This window comes from Mus caroli, chromosome 14, assembly GCF_900094665.2.
Source record: "Mus caroli chromosome 14, CAROLI_EIJ_v1.1, whole genome shotgun sequence".
In the NCBI taxonomy this organism is placed as follows: Eukaryota; Metazoa; Chordata; class Mammalia; order Rodentia; family Muridae; genus Mus; species Mus caroli.
The window spans coordinates 5202827-5222219 of NC_034583.1; the positions used below are offsets into that span (position 1 = coordinate 5202827).

General features: G+C 47.7%; 1 protein-coding gene across 7 annotated transcripts in view; it reads left to right on the plus strand.

Moving 5' to 3' along the window:
- The window catches only part of Ptprg (protein tyrosine phosphatase receptor type G), a 681254-nt gene that overhangs the window by 590672 nt on the left and 71189 nt on the right, over positions 1 to 19393 (plus strand). For all 7 annotated transcript variants that reach the window (XM_021181278.2, XM_021181279.2, XM_029468960.1 and 4 more), the window contains 3 exons: positions 737 to 786; positions 2360 to 3128; positions 15002 to 15134. In XM_021181278.2, coding sequence (XP_021036937.1) covers positions 737 to 786; positions 2360 to 3128; positions 15002 to 15134 — 952 coding nt within the window. The remainder of the gene's footprint in view (positions 1 to 736; positions 787 to 2359; positions 3129 to 15001; positions 15135 to 19393) is intronic.

Here is a 19393-nt window from a genome sequence, read left to right on the forward strand (position 1 = left end):
GAGAGAGAGAGAGAGAGAGAGAGAGAGAGAGAGAGAGAGAGAGAGAGAGAGAGAAAGAAAACAGTAAACTGTTGTAAGTTAAAGATGCATGTTAGAGTCATTGAAAGGATGAGAAATAGTGAACAAAGGGGCAATAGAGAAAAAACACTGGAGTGATATAATCCCATTTAAATAAAAAATATATGAAACCCAGAAACCCAACAGTACCTGAAAATGCTTCCTGGGCTGGAGAGATGGCTCAGAGGTTTAAGAGCACTGTTGCTCTTCCAGAGGTCCTGAGTTCAATTCCCAGCAACCACATGGTGGCTCACAACCATCTGTAATAAGATCTGGTGCCCTCTTGTACCCTACAGGCATACCTGCAGGCAAAATTATATATACATAATAAATAAATCATTTTTAAAAAGAAAGAAGATGCACCTTAATGTAGTTGCTCAGGTGTTAGATGTAATCGGATCCTGGGCATCTTACTGTTGTTGAAGTTCTATCTCAATGAAACAAAACCTTAATAATTACAGTTTAGATGAATTGCTTGGCAGAAACAGTTGGCTAGATCCCAGTCATCTGAATATGTCTGTATGACTTGGAGGGGGAATGGTTGGAAAGAGTACAAAGAAATAATATTTGTAACATGAAAATTATGTGTAGTTTAGATTTGTGTGTCCATTGGAAGGTTTTATTGGGAGCACATCTGAGCAGTGTGTGTTGTTTACATCATAACTTCTTTGTTTCTCAGCTAACACTACCCGGATCTTCCAAGGGACCAGGATTGTGAAAACAGGAGTGGTAAGTGGAGAACGCTGGCTGCTCTGTTGCAAGTGGTAATTTGGATGCAGTCAAAGCTGTGACCACAAGGTGTCAGCATAATGTTGTTGAACTGCACACATACAGCCCTTCAGAGATAAGCATGCATTTTGCTGTATAATTTACTGTGTCATGCAGGAATATTGGTGGCTTCTGATGTATAATTTTGTCAAAATAAAAATATGTCAGACATGTAATTATGAATGACCCCTGGAATCAAGTGACACAGGAGTTAATCCATTCAGAGCCCTCCACTCACCTTATGGTGCAATGAAGAGGTTGTCGCCCACTGCTACTCATAAGAAATGTCCAGTGCTGGGATAATCGTAACCTGAAACTCACTAAGTACATCCCAGTTTTCAGACACAAGTTATTCCGTTTGCATCTTCAAAGACCTTAGGGTGAAGGTGAAGAAACTGAGTTAAACAGATGGGCCCATCATCACACAGTGAGGCAAGGAGTGGACTCAACATTCAGTTGAAGGGCTTTTCTGTGTTTGGCTCTTAGTCTTATGTGAGAGTTGATTTTTGGTACTCATGGCTATCCTTAAACTGTAAGGTTTCCATGTGAAATTGAATGAAGTTCCAAAATGTGTCTTGTTCTGATTAATTGTTTTGTACTAGTATAACTAGTGAGGTATAGTGTAAGGGCTGAGCTTATGCTATTATCCCAGAACACATCCTGGTTTGGGTAGAAGATGCCGTATATGAATATGCCCTTGTTCAGCATAAGGAAAGGATGAGCTGAGGTTTGTCCACATGCAGCCCTGCCACCGAGGCTTCACAGTCATGCACTTTGAATAAGCTCCCTATCCCCTACATACCTCAGTTTCCCTACCCAGAGAATGGGTAGCATGGTGAGCCCCAGCACAGAGGTGGCACATCCTATGTGGATCGCCTGTTGTCACCCTGAGTGTTGCAGGCTGCAGAGGCAGAGACTGTACTGTGGAGAAATGCAGACACTCCAAAGGCTCTGTAGCTGGGCTGCATGCAACCAGAAGCTGCAGAGACAGGAACTACGTCTTAAATCCCATGTCCAGAGTATGCCTGCCGCTTCTGCCACTGCCATTGCTGACCTGGGCTGGTTACCCTCCCTCTGGCTTTGTTGACTTTCTTGCTGTATGACAGTGGCCTTGACTCTGTCTGCTGGTTTTCCATATCTCAGAGCTAGGCAGTCACCAGCAAAACAGCACACATTGACTCCTGCCTCTCACCACCCCCTCCCCATGATGGGTTGACTTGGACATTTTATGACTTACTCATAATGCTTCTGTTTCCCCATCTAGGCCAGCCTTGAGCCACATCAGAGAACACCTGAGTTTGATACACTAGTTAAGGTTTCAATTCAAAGTAATTTTAAAACCACTGAAGTAAGACTTGGTCACCCTGGGCCAGCACTGGTCAGCTTTCACACTGTAGCTTATGAAAACCCATAATAGAGGAGACTACAATCTGGGTTTTTGCAGAACAGGGCCTCGACTTGATTCTTGGTTACTGATACACTCTACATTTTTTTCTTCATCTCCTTTTCTCCACACCCTGGGTGGCCCTTTCAGCCGACAGCCTCTCCTGCCTCTTCAGCAGACATGGCCCCCATCAGCTCTGGCTCTTCCACTTGGACATCCTCCGGCATCCCCTTCTCCTTTGTTTCCATGGCAACTGGGATGGGTCCTTCCTCCAGTGGCAGCCAAGCTACAGTGGCCTCTGTGGTCACCAGCACACTGTTGGCAGGCCTGGGCTTCGGTGGTGGTGGCATCTCCTCCTTCCCCAGTACCGTGTGGCCCACACGCCTTCCCACCGCATCTGCAGCCAGCAAGCAGGCAGGAAGGCCAGTTCTTGCCACCACCGAGGCCTTAGCTTCCCCTGGGCCGGATGGCGACTCGGCACCGACGAAGGACAGCGAGGGTACAGAGGAGGGAGAGAAGGAGGAGAAAAGCGAGAGCGAGGATGGTGAGCGAGAGCATGAGGAGGAGGAGAAGGACTCTGAGAAGAAGGAGAAGAGTGAGGCTACTCACACAGCCGCAGAGAGTGACCGGACTGCACCTGCCCCCACCCCCTCTTCCCCTCATAGGACTGCAGAGGAGGGAGGACATCAGACTATACCTGGGCGCAGGCAGGACCACTCTGCCCCTGCCACAGACCAGCCGGGCCATGTTGCCCAAGACTTGGATCCCCTTGTGGACACAGCCACCCAAGTGCCCCCAACAGCCACAGAGGAACATTATTCAGGGAGTGATCCCAGGAGGCCCGAAATGCCATCTAAAAAGCCTATGTCCCGAGGGGACCGATTTTCTGAGGATAGCAAATTCATCACTGTTAACCCAGGTAAGTGGGGTTGGTCCACATGTGAGGTTTGGGGCTGCTGTGAACAGGCTGGACCTATTTCTAAACGTTGGGGACCTGGAGAATGAGGACTGGGGAAGTAGTTAGCTCCTTGGCGTTATCCGTGTCCCTTGTGTTCTATGCATGAAACCACCGCTTTTTGTGTCATCCTAATAAGATGCATTCTCTCACTGGAACAAGTCTTTCTTGATCTTTCTGTCTACTTCAGAAGAAGCCAAGGCCTCAGAGAGATCTAAATGAAGAAAGTGGGCACTGGATCTAAGTTTACCCACTCTGACTTCATTCCTGGGGGTGGGGAGGGCAATAGCCAAAGGAAACTCCTGGGGTCCTCAGGTGGTTGACACCACTGTGGATCGCTTGCCTCAAAAGCATGAAGTTTGAGCCCCAATCCTATGTATTTTTTTTTAAAGCAAAGCATAGTTACATGCACTTGTAAGTTCTGCAGTTGGTGGACAGAGTCAAGCAGATTCCTGGGACTCAGTGGCCAGATAGCCAGCTTTGTGAGATTTATGTTAGCGAAAGAACCCATCTCAAAAGCCAAGATGGGTGGCTCTTGAGGGACAGCATCCAAAGTTGTTCTCCAGTTTTCACATGCATGTATACATGATACACAAACTTGAGTGCACACACACATATGCACTCACACACATACATGCACACATAAACACCCCCCCACACCCACCCAAACGTACACTCACACCCACATATGCACATGCACACAAATACACACACACTCACACATGCACACATACAGTCACATACACACACACACATGTACACACACATGCACACATACAATCACACACACGCTTCTATTCCTTAATCATTTATTAAATACAAACAATTTATTTCCTGGTAGCTATTGTTGTACCGGGCACTAGGCTGGATAATCTGCCAGGGCAACTCCTTACCTGCATCCTGGCAGAGCTGGATGACAGAAAGATGACTGATGGCAGCTGGCTAGAGTACATCCCAAGGAGTTAGGCAGCAGGGATGTTGGAGAACAAGCTGCCGACATGTGTAGTTTTGGCAAGACAGGAAACTACCCAAATTGGATGTTTGCTTATGGAAGAGTGATACAAGATATAGTTAAGATGTTGTGACTGACAGTTATGAGGAGGATGGAGACCCACCCTAAATGAGAAAAGGTGACATGTCCAATCTGGAGCCCTCTGGCTTTAGTAGTCCATGATCGTACCCCATCAGTAAGGGTAGCTGTGACAAGTCACGGGTAGCCTCACGAATGACCCCATCTGTAGCAAGGGAAGCAGACATGGCTGGAAAGCTGGCTGTCCTTAAGCCCTGGGTGGCTACATGCAATTCCCCATTTCCAGCTGGGGAAGCAGACGTGGCCGGCTTGGCCCCCACTCCCTGGGATCCTCAGGTAGTTGACACCACTGTGGATGTCACATGCTCAGATCTTAATGAGCCATCCTGACGCTTGTGCTGTGGCATGAGGGGCTGTGACTGTTGTGAGGGCTTTTCTTAATAAGAAACCCTTCGTGTTGCCAGACTGCAAGACATTTAGCAACAATGTTTTTTTCATTTAAGCTGTTGTGGAATTATGAGTGCAAAAAAAAAGGCAACTGGTAAATATTTATTTGCTTTTGCACTTGTAAACATTAAAATTCATCTAAAGCTGAGATCTCGTATGTTAACATACAACTTAGAATACATTTTCATGTGTTGAATTACTTTCCCTCAGAGCTGCTATGAACTAATTTTTTTTCCTAAGAAGGGGTCTCCCATGGGTGTTGTTAAGTGTGGGGCAGTTTGATGGAAAGGCACAGGAGCCTTGTATGGATGAAGGAAATGTGGAGCCATGGATGGTGCTATTGTGTGAACTAGACATTCCCCTGAGAAACTGCTGGGTAACAGTTGAATTTCTTGCAGTTAAATATAATAAAGAAATAAGGAGTTCCTTCTTACTGGATGCCAGGCTCTAGACAAGGCAGTAGAAGAGACCATTGATGGAGACCTCTGTTCTCTTGGGGGTACATGTTCATGGGAAAGGTTTAGGATCCCACAGCGAAAACTGAGTGACCTTAAATAGCATTTGCAGTGGGACCAGTGTAGGTAGTTAGCCACTCACAGACCCATGGAAGAACATTCTAGGCTGCTGGAATGGCAGGAGGAGAGACCCTAAACCAGGAGTGAGTTTGGATGGCTTTAGAAGCCCTCTGTGGAAGTGGACCACAGAGAGGAAGAAGCAGTAATAAGGATGGAGTTCGCACACTGAGAAAGCCAAGATAGTGAAGGGAGTATTAGCTAGGCTGAGGGTTAGATTTTAATTGAAATGGCAAACCCAGGGATAAATACCAGCAAGAGAAGTGACTTGTGCCGTGAACTTTTCCTGTGTGTAGAGATGGGCATAGCGGTGTGGCTTGAGCCAGTGTGTTTCCTCTTTTAAGAGAAGGGGTGGAGTTGGACTGCATACAGCCAGCTTCTGAGAAACATTTCTTTTACCAAGTGTGAGAGAACAGTGTCTGTTATGTGCTTGAACTGGGGAGCTGGAAGGTGGGGCTCCAAGACTGATTCTTGTAAGAGGAAGCAGGAGGTGGACCCAGACTCCAGGAAAAGGGAGAAGAGAGTAGAGCTTTGCCAGTCCAGCTTCCATCCCTCTGGTCAGAATACATTTAAAGTTTGTAGGAGTAGCTACTCAACTCAGTAGCTCCCTCCCTGCCCCATTCACTAGATCTTCAAGCAAGTTTCTGCTTATCTGCAGAATAAAGTTGATAAGTGCCTCTCAGTCAGCAGAAGGCCATGCTGATAAAGCTCTGGTCTTAGTAGTGCTGAGAAGAAGGGAGTGCCTGCAGCCAAAGTAACAACGGGAGCTTTGAGATGGCACCAGGAGGTCTATTTGTAGTCTGGATGAACATTAAGGAGCAGCTCCAAGTACCTGGAGTTAAAATGACCTACAGGGGTTTGATAATGTAGCTAAATTGACAGAGTACTTCTTTTTGTGCCAAAAGTCCTTTCAAGTCTTAGCACCACACATACCATACAGGTATGGTGGCACAGACCAGTAACCCAGCACTCAGAGGGTGAGAGGAGAAGATCAGCAGTTCAAGGCCAGCCTGGGATACCTGAGCCCTACCCCCTCCCCCACTCTGGAGCACTCCTCTGCCTGGTGATCTCTGTAGTCTGAGCAGAAAGGAGCACTTCTCCCTAAAATCGCAGAGATAGTTCTGAATTTTGGCGATTTAAATTCAAAAGTGGCTCTGTGTTATAATTGTGAGTCACAAACCTTTGGAAGAGAGTGATCGGTAACAGATTTCACAGGCCATGATTCTCAGCCTTATAGCACCAAGCAGCCACAGACAGAAAGTCAGTTGTGCGGTTGTGGCTGTGCATTAAGCAGTTCTGTTTATAAGACAGGCAGTTGCCTGATTTGGTCCACGATATCTCATTTTCCAGCCTCTGGTATAAAATGCAAACATTGTATATGCCTGCTGTTTAATAAAGGATTCGAGTAACTCCAGGTGGGGAGACCAGCAAAGCCTCATTGGTGTGTAGTTCCAGGATCTCATTCTTTCCCATCCATCCCACCATGTCGTCCTTCTGGGTCTTGCAGCTTGTGTTTTGTTTTGTGTCAACTGAAACAATTATCATTGTCAATGTTAGTGATGATGATTGGGCTTAGAGACTTTGAGTATACGTTGTTTATTCCACAGTTATATTTTCTTCCCATGAAGTAAAAAAAGCAGTCACTGAGTCGACCTTCAGTGTCCTTGAAGAATCAGCAATGCCTAAAATGAGGAAAGTGTGTTACATTTCAGCCAGTATCCCCAAGGCTTGCTTAGAGTCCTTCCATGATGGTGACCTCACTGTACTTCCTTTGAGGAAACCTTTAGTGCTGTCTCCTAGGGAGTGGGAAAGAAATCCTTCTGTGGAAGTAGTGGTAAACTCAAACAGGCAAAAATCAAATGAGGCATTAAAGTGAGAGGGCGGGACCAGGCCATCAGGGAGAGTAGAGGACCACAGAGAACTCTAGACAACCTCTCTTTTCTCATTATTGGCCATCTCCTCTCTGACCATTGCCACTGGAAACTCCTTGTGGGTCAGAAATACTAGTTTTTATGCAGAGTACCCCAGATTTTAAATCTTAAAAAGCAAATTGCTTTGGCCTAAGCCAAATGTGTTCCTAGGCCGGGGGCGGTGCAGGGAGAGGAGGGCGGGCACTTAGCATTTATCCACCACCTGAGTGACCATTGCCTTCACAGGTCACTGTACTAACCCAGATTTGGGGGCTGTTGTAGAGATGTTTGTGTGTGTCTGTGTGTCTGTGTGTCTCTCTGTGTGTTCTTTATCAAACCTTTTTCTACCACCCTTTAGTGCCCAGGTCTCCTCTGGTTAAGTGCTGATGGAAATGGCCCATCATTAGGAGCCACAGCTTGCAGTGTAGAGGCAGATTTGAAGCCAGCTGAGGAATTTCTGGAGTAGTGTGTGGGAACAGCATGCATGGGCAGAAATGTTTCAGGGTCTATGTCAGCTACAAGCTCATGATTTAGGGCAAGGCTACTATGACCCTTAGGTGAGAGAATGTTTTCATGTTTGCCTTAGGTGTGAGATGTTTTCAAATCACAGCTTGCTTAGAACAGCTTACTGTCTCTCCAGGCCTGTCCTGAGCTGGGTGCTGAAGGTGATGGTCTAGGTCAGGGTGCCAGATGACACCTATCACCTGTAGCCTGGGGTTATATGGCCCATGAGCTTCCAGTGCAAGAAGCGACATGGGCAGTTCCTGAATTTCTGCTCTGCTGTAAGCTGAGTCAGAATGGGGGGTGCTGAGATCTAGACACACCACTCCTTTGAAGACGTGTTGAGAACCTCAAGCTCTCAGGCACCCAACTTTAACAAGTTACCTTTTGAAATAAAAACATCCAGGATTCCCATTTGTACCTTGAGAGCTCTCCTTGTGCTATGGCCACTTTCTTATGTCACTCACTCTAAGGCTCCCTTGAGAGCTTTGCTGCCACAGTTAAGCATCAAGCTCTGAGGAAATGGTTTAGGAGGGTAAGCAGCAGGTCACAGCATGTGGTGGGACCAGGCCCAAGACAGGCTTTGTTAGTCTGAGGTGTCCCTGGTCCTCTTTGTGTGTTCTGGTACTAGTTCCCAGAGTTAGCAGCGTGAGGCGTTCGGAGATGACATAGGTCAATAACCTTGTCACATGCATTCTTCCAAAGTTGACACTTTTCCATTTAGAGCAGAGGTTCTCCATCAGGTGTTCAGTTCCTCCGTGGAGGGCCATGGAGCGGGTACTCCTGGTATCTATTGGGAAAAGGCCAGGGATGCTGCCTGGGAACAGCACACACAGAGCTCCACGGTGAGAAGATAACTGGCCCTAAGAATCTACCGTGCCAAAGCTGATAGGCTCTGCCTCATTTCCTTTGAAGGAGGGTTCCTTGGGGACAGGAGAGTAGTCGTTAATTTAAAGGCCAAAGCCAGAAAAACGGCTCAGCTACTAACGGTACCCGCCATGAAGACTGACAACTTAAGTTCCATCTCCAGGATACATGATGGAAGGAGAAAACCAACTCTTACAAGTTGTCCTCTGGCTTTCACACTTACAGATACAGTACACACACACACACACACACACACACACACACACAATACAATACTTAAAAAAAAAATAGTATCAGAGTCAGTTCGCCAGGATAAAGAAGAAGACAGGAATACAGTACAGAGCTCGCCATAGGTTAGGACCAATATTATGTATTTCACTTAAAATACATGGCATGATACTTGTAGATGTACCACAAGTAATTTTCAGCCAGGGCTGATTACATGGCCTGCATCCTTTTGTGAGCTACATCCTGTGCGCTTGTTTGCTGTTGTCCTGAGTGTCATGGTAAATACTAGCTCTGGGTAGCTGAAGCAGTGTTCTGACTGCCGAACATGGTTTAGTTGCCTTTCAAAAAGGATTTGGCTCCTCAAAACTTTCTCCTCCCATACTACATGTAATCTTTGAACTAGGAGACTGTGTAACTCTTAGTGTGAAAAGCGAACCCTAGAACGGAGGATGAAATGGCGGGGGTGGGGCGGGGGTGGGGCGGAGTAGTTGATGTAAGGTTGTGGGTGGCTTTTGTGTCTAACTAATTTCAGTACCACGTGGTAGGTCTGCTGTCCTTCCTGCAGCCATTGGTAGCCATGCCCGTTGCTTCCCCATCTTGGCTGTGGTGTACACACTGTGAGTGGCAGGTTAGGGGCAGCTCTCTTGCGAGACTGGATTATGTTGGGAATGACTCCACACCCTCAGCCTTCCAAGCTCTACCAGAGGTAGATCATCTTTTGTCAAAATCTCGAAAAACAGGCATTTTGGGAGTGGGGAATTTTACTAATGAGAACTTTGGGCATGGGTACAACTGGAGACAAATGGTACTCTAGTGTGGTTCACACATGTCAATTAGACTGTGTGTGTGTGTGTGTGTGTGTGTGTGTGTGTGTGTGTGTGTAACTAATCAGCAACTCCTAGTGTGAAAAACTAAACCCTAAAAGGAGGCTAGAACCAGGGTGAGGTGGGGGTGGCTGTTTAAAAACATTGGAAATAGAATGAACATAAGGACTCAGTGATCCCACATCTGGGTGTGCGTTCTGAAGAGTTCCCAGCAGCAGCTGGAGGGGGCATCTGCATATGCTCCTAGCCCCATTGTGCACAGAGTAGCCAAGACATGGAACAACTGGAATGCCCATCAGTGAATGAAAGAACAAAATGCCGCATTACTAAGGAATTACTGAGAATTGAGAAGGACCCCTTTAGGTGGTCAGGGAGTAGGAGGGGCAAACAAACAGAAACCCTGCCCCACACCCCCATGCATGAACGCACACACACACACCCTGGATCAGCCTTCAACGACATTATGCTAAGTGAAATAAGCCAATCACTAATACAAATCCAGTGTGGTTCCCCTGAAAGACATTAGACCTGACAGCTCCTGTGTGGAACAGAGTCTGGGAGAGCGAATGGTAGAGTGACTTAGTAAGTGCAGTTCTCATCTTTGTAAGATGAGAATGTCGGGAAGATGAGCTTACCAACAGGCTTAGCACCAAACCCTACTTATATACTTACTATATACTTAGAAATGCTTAAAGTGGCTTATACATACACAAGTGTGCGTGCCCGTGTGCGTACGTGCACGCACGCGCGCACGCGTACACACACACACACACACACACACACACACACACACACACACACGCATGCACGCCTGGGGGAGGGAGACGGAGGGGGAAGAGCAGTCTCCTTTATTCACAGTGGGTGGATTTTAATGAGGCATCACTCAGGACGTTAGTGAGGTCACCCTTGATGAGAACAGGCTGTATATTGGTGAGTGTGCAAACCCCCCTTCCATGGCTCTCTTTTCTCTGTCCTGGGCTCTCACAGGCAATCTGGTCTCAGTCATTCCTGACCTATGGCTGAATCCGAGTCCTTCCATGAGGCAGGAAGCACTTCAGCTGGGTCCATCTGATGTCTCTCTGCCTGTAGCATTTATAGTACATTGTACTCGTTTTTATTTGCTTCTACTGGGATGAGAGCCAAGCCAGTAAAAGGCAAACAGCATTAATTCAGTGATGACATATGCCACTGAAAACTGTTTTTCTTTTCTTTTTTTGAATTTTTTTTAAGCAGAATGAAGGCACTGTACTCAGTTGCTGCTGGATGGGAAAATGAATACTGAGAGGAAGGGAGGTGGCTGTGCTTTCCCTACCTCCTTTCTTCATAGCCCAGAGCGGGCTGGCCAGAGCTCAGTTCCAATTGTCAGGAGCTTCTGAAGCGAGTACGTCCTGAGAGCCCAAGACCTTCCTCTGTATGAGGTGGGATTGGTGGCATAGCCACTGGTGCCCTTGGTTAGAAGCAGCAGCTTTGTGAGCACCCAAGGTGGACGGACACTCACAGGACCTGTGCTCAGAACAGCACGTGCCTGCAGTCACATTGCTGGGCTCCCTCTGGAAACTCCTCTGTGAACTTTGAACAAGGGGCCTTATAGTTTCCTTTGCATTTGACTGGTGAATTATACAGGCATGTTAGCATCAGCTTACATGGTGCCTTACAGGCCAGGCTGGTGGCAGTTAGGTAGGCAGAACCCTGTGCTCAGGCCATGTCTGTCTGAAGTACTATGTGACCCACACACTCGGGTCTTAACAGGGAGGAGTCAGATTCAGCAGCCACCCAGGCAGTGTTCCCATCCCCTTGGTGATGCTCTGGGCTGCAAGGGAAGACACTAGCAATGCAGCTGATGTGGCCATGCTAGTTCAGGTATCAGGAGTGATGGTGACAGGCACAACAGCTAATGGTAGCCGGGGCAAGGACCAGGCAACTCTAAATGCCATGTACACATTTGCTCCACAATGCACAGGACTGTATTACATCCTCCTTTTACAGAGGAAGAAACTGAGGCATAGAGAAATTGACCATAGTAATTATTAACAGTATTTCACTTACCCAGAGTTGCATACAGATGGAAGTCAGCCCTGCCTGAGGGAGCCTGTGGGGACGCAGAAAGCATGTATGTGACCTGTGCTGTGAGGGCCACAGGGGCAACGGTGGACTGTGCTCTGCACTTGCCCGGTGTGGGTACACTTCCAGCCATTCTGCACATATCTTCTCAGTGAGAGTCTCTGTTGGTCAAGGTTCTCCAGAAAAATAGACCTGACAGCATGAATCTATAATGTGTAAAACTGGATGTATTAGAGGCTATGGTCTGAGCAGTCCAACAATGACTGTCTCCTGATGGAAGGTCCGCGAGTCTGGATGTCTCAGCTGGTCTTCAGTATATTCTGGAGTCCAAATGAAGTAGTCTTTGGGATGATGCCAGGGAAAATGGGCTTGCCAGCACGAGTGAGGAGGCAAAACAGGCAAAGAGCAAGCCCTTCCTTCTCCCACGTTCTTTATATAAGCTGTCACTAGATGGTGTGGCCCAGATTTAAGGGGAAACTTTCTACCTCAGAAGGTCCAGGTTAAAGGTGAGTCTTTCTACTTGAAGTAATTTGAAATCCTTCACAGTTGTAACCAGACACTTGAATTTTTCTTAATCCCAGACCTAGACTAGCTGACAACCAGCTAATGGTAGCCCTAGTATTCCTGTGTGGCAGGTGCTCTGTACCCTGTTTTATAGATGAAGTAGTCCAGGTACAAGCAGGCTTATTAGGTTATTGGGTAAAGGCTACACACAAGGTGGCAGGGTCAAGATTTGAGCCTGTGATCTTAACCCTGCTTCATGTTCCAGAGGTACCAAAGCTTAGACATGGCTATAGTTCAGCAGGCTGGCTAGCTGGGCACTCTGTCTATCCTCTCTGGAGCAGGAATCCACGGTTCAGGAGAGTAACATTGTGGGATTTTTAACGGAAAATGGAACCACTTACAGGTCCCCGTACCCAAGACAAGATAGTCCTGTGACGTTGGCAATGGGGCTGACTGTCTTTCACCTCATTTGGAAATCTAGTAGTTACCCCATCTTAGACCTTCAGAGAAAGACTGCCGTGGGCCACAGATGGGCCGTCAGTGTCAGGATGCTGCAGGTGGCTGTGGATTGAGGTCTCCTGCACAATGCTGCCTTTGGGGACAGTGTCACACAGCACCACACAGTGCTAGGATGATGTAACTCAGTCTAACTCTACCAGAGTTGGCTATGGATTTACAACCTTCCCTACTCAGACATGGAGGAGTCTTTGCATCATGATCCTGTTTGGCCTAGGGCTTATGTGAAGATTGTATACAGACCTTCATCAACCCCAGCATAGATACACACTCCATTTCAGGGACAGTTAGTGTGTCACTGATCCTCACAACCATAGGGCTACTCCAGTGGTCCTCCTAAAGCCAGGAAAACTCTGTAGTAGTCTTAGAGGTTCTAGGATGGCCACAGCACCAGAGCCTGTCTAGGACCGAGTGGGGAGCACAGGGAAGAGTTCGGTTCCTGTAAGGTTTCTGTAAGGTGTGGGAGGACAAAACAGACACTAGGCATCCCTAGTACCTGACAGCATCCCAGGGTAAAAACAGAGTTACGTGGCCATGTGGCTTCTGCTGTCAAACCTCCTGACACTTCTGCCATTGGCAGGACCTCCAGGTCCTTGAGATGCCCGTACCAGCACCCAGATAATTGCCTGACTCCTAGTGGAGCCCTGAAAAAGTATCATCATTTGTAACTGGTTCCTCTGGGCAGTTGCCCCTGCTTTGCTGTTAAAACTGTGTGTAGAGGAGAGAATGAATGCGTGAAGCTTGTCTACCTCTACTTCACTTACACCATTAGGACGAAAATCCGTGCCCTCGATTCAGCCTGCAGGGCCCTGGTTGATCTGATTTCTAGTTTTCTATCCTGGTCCCCTCCGCATAAGTTATGCTTCCACAATACGTCTGTCCAGAACACACTCATAATGGGATCCCACTTCTGGTTCAGAACACACTTCACCCTTCAGACCCTGCCCCAAACTCCCCTTCCTTGGGTTAATATTAGTACTGGCCTTAGGTATGTTCCCCAGCCCAAGCCCTTGCACTTTCCCTGGTATCACATTAGTTCCACAGAGACTAGTTCTCCACAGGTCTGCCTCTTCTCCTCCTAATTTATTGTCTAGGCAAAGAATGGTGAGGAATAACAACCCCAGTCACTCCCAGGCACCTGTCCCATAGTTTTAGACAGACTCACCTGTCCTGCAAAGGCATCTGGAGACCTCTGAAGATATTAGATGCTGAAGAAAGATCTGCTGGGGTGAGAAGTATTGGGTGACCAGGAGGAGGGCTCCACCAGTTAGCAGATTTCTACACTGAACCTCAGGCTGCCATTTAGAGGCAGGAATGTGCTATGGTGGGGCTGGGAGACTGATTCCCTGTCCTTAGTCATCTGGGCTTTTGAAAAGAATGAGGGTAGGTGATGGGTGGAAGGAGAACCGGGCCTTCTGGGGATCTGCATGGCAGGTGCTGCTAGGCAGGTCAATGGTGCTAATACCAGGAGATACTACTATCTGGTTACTTTTATTTTTAAGATTTCTTTATTTTGGGCTGAGATCGCTCAGAGGGTAAGAGCACCCGAAGGTTCTAAGTTCAAATCCCAGCAACCACATGGTGGCTCACAACCATCAGTAATGAGATCTGACTCCCTTTTCTGGGGTATCTGAAGACAGCTACAATGTACTTACATAGAATAAATAAATAAAAATCTTTTAAAAAAAGATTTATTTATTTTATACGAGTTCACTGTAGCTGTCTTCAGATCCACCAGAAAAGGGCATCAGATCCCATTACAGATGCCCATGTGGTTGCTAGGATTTGAATTCAGGACCTCTGGAAAGCAGTCAGTGCTCTTAGCACTGAGCCATCTCTCCAGCCTGCTAGTATCTGTTTTTCTGGGCTTGTAGATACTGGGATAAGACCGTCATTGTTCTAATGTGTGTCCCAGGGCCACTCTAGCCAGCAAAGCAGGAGTCTCACATGGATGACCAGCCATGGCTATATCTTAGCAAGAGGTGCTTTCCAAGAACCGTCTGCTGGCCAAGGTAAGACAGAGCAATGAGTGAGAAGCAAGCAACACCAGAGACCACTGCAGTTCCACCAAGCTTATCCTGGTTCCTGCATCTAGGAAACCCTTTTTTGAGTGCATCCAAGAGAACATCCTTAGAGTAAAACTGAAGTTGGTCTTCCACAGAGCTCTCCTTAGAAATATCTTGAATCTCACAGGCAAATCTATCCTTTGGCCACTGGAAAGCACCATCGACAGGAGCGCAGTATTTGGGTTTGGCAGCCCTTTACCCCTCTTGCCCTCGGGTGGCTCAGTACAGCCTAGTTCTACAGGAAGTGGAGCTCAGCACATGCTCCAGGGCTCACTCTCACCTGTCCACTGACTGAGGTGTTTGTCTTGCAGCTGAGAAGAACACCTCTGGCATGATAAGCCGCCCCTCCCCCGGGAGGATGGAGTGGATCATCCCCCTGATTGTGGTCTCAGCCTTGACCTTCGTGTGCCTCGTCCTCCTCATTGCCGTGCTGGTGTACTGGAGGTGAGTACACGGGGTGGGTGGCCAGGCACCGATTCCCGATCCTGGGGAGTTGACTGCATGGCCTCCATGCTCAGGACACTGAAGCAGTGCACAGTCCCTTACCTTGTGTCTCACACCTGGAGACGTTTTTGTCTCGGGAAGGTGACACAGGCAGACCTGCCTCTGGGATCCCAGCACTTAGGTAATCCAGGAGATCGATACTCCCCCAGGCTCCGCTACTTGATGGATTCAAATTTCTGTTCTGTTTTGAATTTTAGTCATCCAGACCTACAAAAAGACCTGACAAGTTCTTCAGCCCTTCCAGTCTCTGTCAGACCATGCCTTTAGTTTGCAGTATCCATGCAGTACATTAAGTAGCCTTTATCTTTCAGATACTTCATAGCTTTTTGGTGAACGTTAAAGTGGGTAATCACAAAACAGTTACTCTATCACGTGGCATTTAGTATGGGGGAGTTAAGGATGCCAGCTTGTGGCCAGCCTTTCATCATCATTGTTGCCTAGAAAGTTCTCACTATAAGTCCCATGAGGGGGTTATGGCTCTGTGTAGAAGTTCCAGAGTGTTCAACTGTATAGAGAGGCTCAGCCACTTCAATTTAATGAGTCAAACTAAACCAGATGTGGGGCCAGGCTGCCATCATCATTCAAACATCCAGGTGTTCTCCTGATTATCTAACAAGATTTAGCAGTGTGCTCCTTAGTTTTTATTACTTGATACAAATTATAGTGTCCTGGGAAGAAGGAGCCTCAACTGAGGAGTTGCCTCCGTTAGACTGTGCACACGCTCAGGGGCAGGGGTGGGGACTTTGATGCAGGCCGGCCCAGCCCACTGTGGGCAGTGCTATCTCTCAGCAGGTGACTGGGCCTGTACAGGAGAAGTAATTAAGAAAACCAGGGGAGTAAGGCAGAAAGCAGCATTTCTTCCTGGTTCCCACCTTTGCCCTGCTTTAGTTCCTGCCTGATTTCCCTCAAACCTTCCCCGCCCCCTGACCCCAGACGCAAGTCTCTTGGTCAAGCTGTTCACCACAGCCATAGAAAGCAAACCAGGACAGCCAGTGTATCAGTTAATTTTGATTGTCAGCTGGATTGTCCTAAGGCCTTAGGAAGGATCCACCCTGGAAGTGGACAGCACCACCCATGAGCTGCTGATGTGTGGAGATGAAGTAGTTTTATCCTTGGCCATCTTCCTATACTGAAGGACAATGCTCAAGCTGGGAGCCTCAGTAATCCTTCATCCCTTGAGCTTCAACGGGCTGGTTCCTCATCCTCTTCCCCTCGTTTCTGTTAAGTTTGAGTCAGAGCATCTTGTGGAGACAAGCGAAACAGATGTGAGGATGCAGAAGCTCTGCTCTCATGGCCTGGTGCTTCCACAAGGCAGGCGAGACAGCAATGTCTAAAGCTCATGTTCAGTGTCTAAAAGAGCCCATGTGTGAAAGGAGAACACGACAAGCAGACATCCAGAGAGAGCTGCGTCCCGCTGGGGCCTGCAAGTGAGCATTCTGAGTGCCCAGAGTGGCCATAAACATCCTGATTAGGCGATCTTTTGAAAGCAAACACCCAAAAGCTGGACTCCATTCTAGCCTAACCAAATGCCCTTTCTAGTATATAGGAGGCAGGATATGAAAAGTAACTGAGGCAGGAGCATGCTTGGATTGTTCAGAAACAACCAGGAAGTGAGTTATGATTGGAGTAGAGAGAGTGTCAGGGAGACACAGGCCTAGACAGCTTTTAGACTTCTTTGGTTTCAGGTTTTTGAGGTAGGGTTTTTCTGTGTAGCCCTGGCTGTCCAGAAACTCACTCTGTAGACCAGGCTGGCCTCAAACTTGGAAATCGCCCACCTCTGCCTCCCTCATGCTGGGATTAAAAGTACACACCACCTCCACCTTGCCTTTGACACTGATATAAATGGGGATCTAACTTTAGAATTGCATGCTGTGTATGAAGCAGAGGTTAGGGGACAGACGAAGTTGGAGTGGGGATCAGAGGATGAGCATTCAGAGGCAGGGAAAGATGTGTCTGGCCCCGAGGAAGCCTTAGTGCGAGTGCTGAGTGTTCATTACAACAGGTGGGCTCTGAGGGAAGGCTCAACACAAAGCAATTACTGATTAGCAGTCAGGTCTGTTCTCAGCCAAGGACAGGATACTGTGGTCATTTCAGCCTTCCCCAAGTACGTAACAATAACTCCCCACATAAGAACATAGCACAGTGGTTCTCAACCTTACTGTGACCCTTTATCACAGTTCCTCATGTTGTGGTGACCTCCAACCCTAAAATTATCTTCCTTGCTACTTCATAACTATAATTTTGCTACTATTATGAACTGTAATGTAAATACATATCTGACATGTAGGATATCTGATATGCAGCCCCTGTGAAAGGGTCGTTCAACCCCCCTAAGTGGTAGAGATTTACAAACTGAGACCTGCTGGAGTGCCTCTGTATAGCTGCCACTCTGCTGACCGTGGCTTCTAATCCTGCCAGGAGGCAGGCAGATAACCGAGTTTGAAGACAGCCAGGGATACTCAGAGAAACTCTGTCTTAAAGAAAAGAACCATCAACAGAAACATCCAGTAGGGTTCCTCATGGATTGTACAGCAAGTTTACAGCAGCCTGGGCTACACAGAAAGGAGTCGGGGAAGGAGGGTGGTAAACTTGTACCAAGCAATTCTGAAACAAAACAAAACAAAGGCCAGCCAGACACTCTCCTACACTGTACCATCTCACAGATTACAAAGACTGAGACAGGGAACAGTGTGGCAGGACAGGTAGAGACCCCAGGCAGCTAAGGGCACTCAGGTCTGTGCAGTCAGATTCAGCAGAGACTGGGTACATAGGCCAGGCAGCTCTGAACCCTCTGTGGTTTGAGGCACTTTATCTTAAAACTGAAATGCAGCTCTTTATGTTTCTGAAAAACTCCATTAGTCCAAATGGAAACTATAGTAGTGGTCATGCCAGAATATTCTTATTTTCCCCTAAAGCTTAGTTCAACATGCCCAGAGTCTTCATCTACATGATGAAGCCTACATTTAATGGCAGTGCACAAAAAATGACTGTAAAGGAAAAGGCAGTTCTGACAGCAGGAAAAATAAACCGAGTTCTTGTTAAGATGGGTATGTTAGCAAAGCATGAGACCATGCAGGAGGGACAAGGGCCTTTTCTCTGTCCAACATTTTCCCTGTGATTAACATGAAAGGGGGGCAGCACAGGGAAGCTTACATAGAGAATTGGCAAGTCCCCAAGGTGGTGTGGCTTTGAAGCTAGAGTAGCAATGTCCTCAGGCACAGAGGCAGCGAGTAGCTGAGATAGCAGACAGAGGGACTTGACAGAAGCAGTGCTGGTTCATCCAAACCTCGGGGGTTGTGTCTGCAGGTGGCAAGGTGGGCTCCCGCAGTGCCTGTGCATGGCGGCAGCAGTCTTCTGCAGCCAGCCTTGTAGAATCTGAGCGTGTTCACCTGGAGCTGGTGACGCTGCAGTGGAATCAGTCATGAAAAGGTGGAGAAATCGGACCCAGGGTCTCTGAGTTCTCTCCTGCCTGTTTCCTGCTTGAGAGTGTGATCATGTTCAATAGGTCGGCCACCAGTGCCAGGCACTGTTCCAAACCCTTGGGTGGCAGCACCATCTCCTGGGGCACCACCTATGTGGTAGGTACTTTCCTTTCTTTGACCTGGGGAGAGAAAGGGAACTGACTTTTGTTGAATTCCTGCTGTGAGCCAGGCAAAAGGCAATGTTAGCAGAGCACATTTTTGGTTGTATTTAACACACAAATCAAGTTCCCTTAAACACCTCCCCCCAAAAACCCCTAGTACTGACTCATTACACTGAAAGTTCCAGGGGCATCAGATGGGGCTGGTCTTGGAAGATAGAACACGGACATAGGGACATGGCTGGCTGGCATGGTTTGTTCTTCATGGGCTCCCCCTGGCCTGTGTTAGACTTACATCCCTCCATCCCAGCAGAAAGGGACCTTGTAATTGAATAGTTCCAGTGAGATCTCAAAATGGTGATTCCACCTCCAGAGGAGTTTGTGGGTTGGAAGGATGGACTATGCCCACTATGCCTGGGTTTCACTCTGGAGCCCAAACTTTGCGTCACCACTGTAATCATCAAAAATATGAACTGAGCCAGGTGGTGGTGGCGCACGCCTTTAATCCCAGCACTCGGGAGGCAGAAGCAGGTGGATTTCTGAGTTCGAGGCCAGCCTGGTCTACAAAGTGAGTGCCAGGACAGCCAGGGCTACACAGAGAAACCCTGTCTCGGAAAAA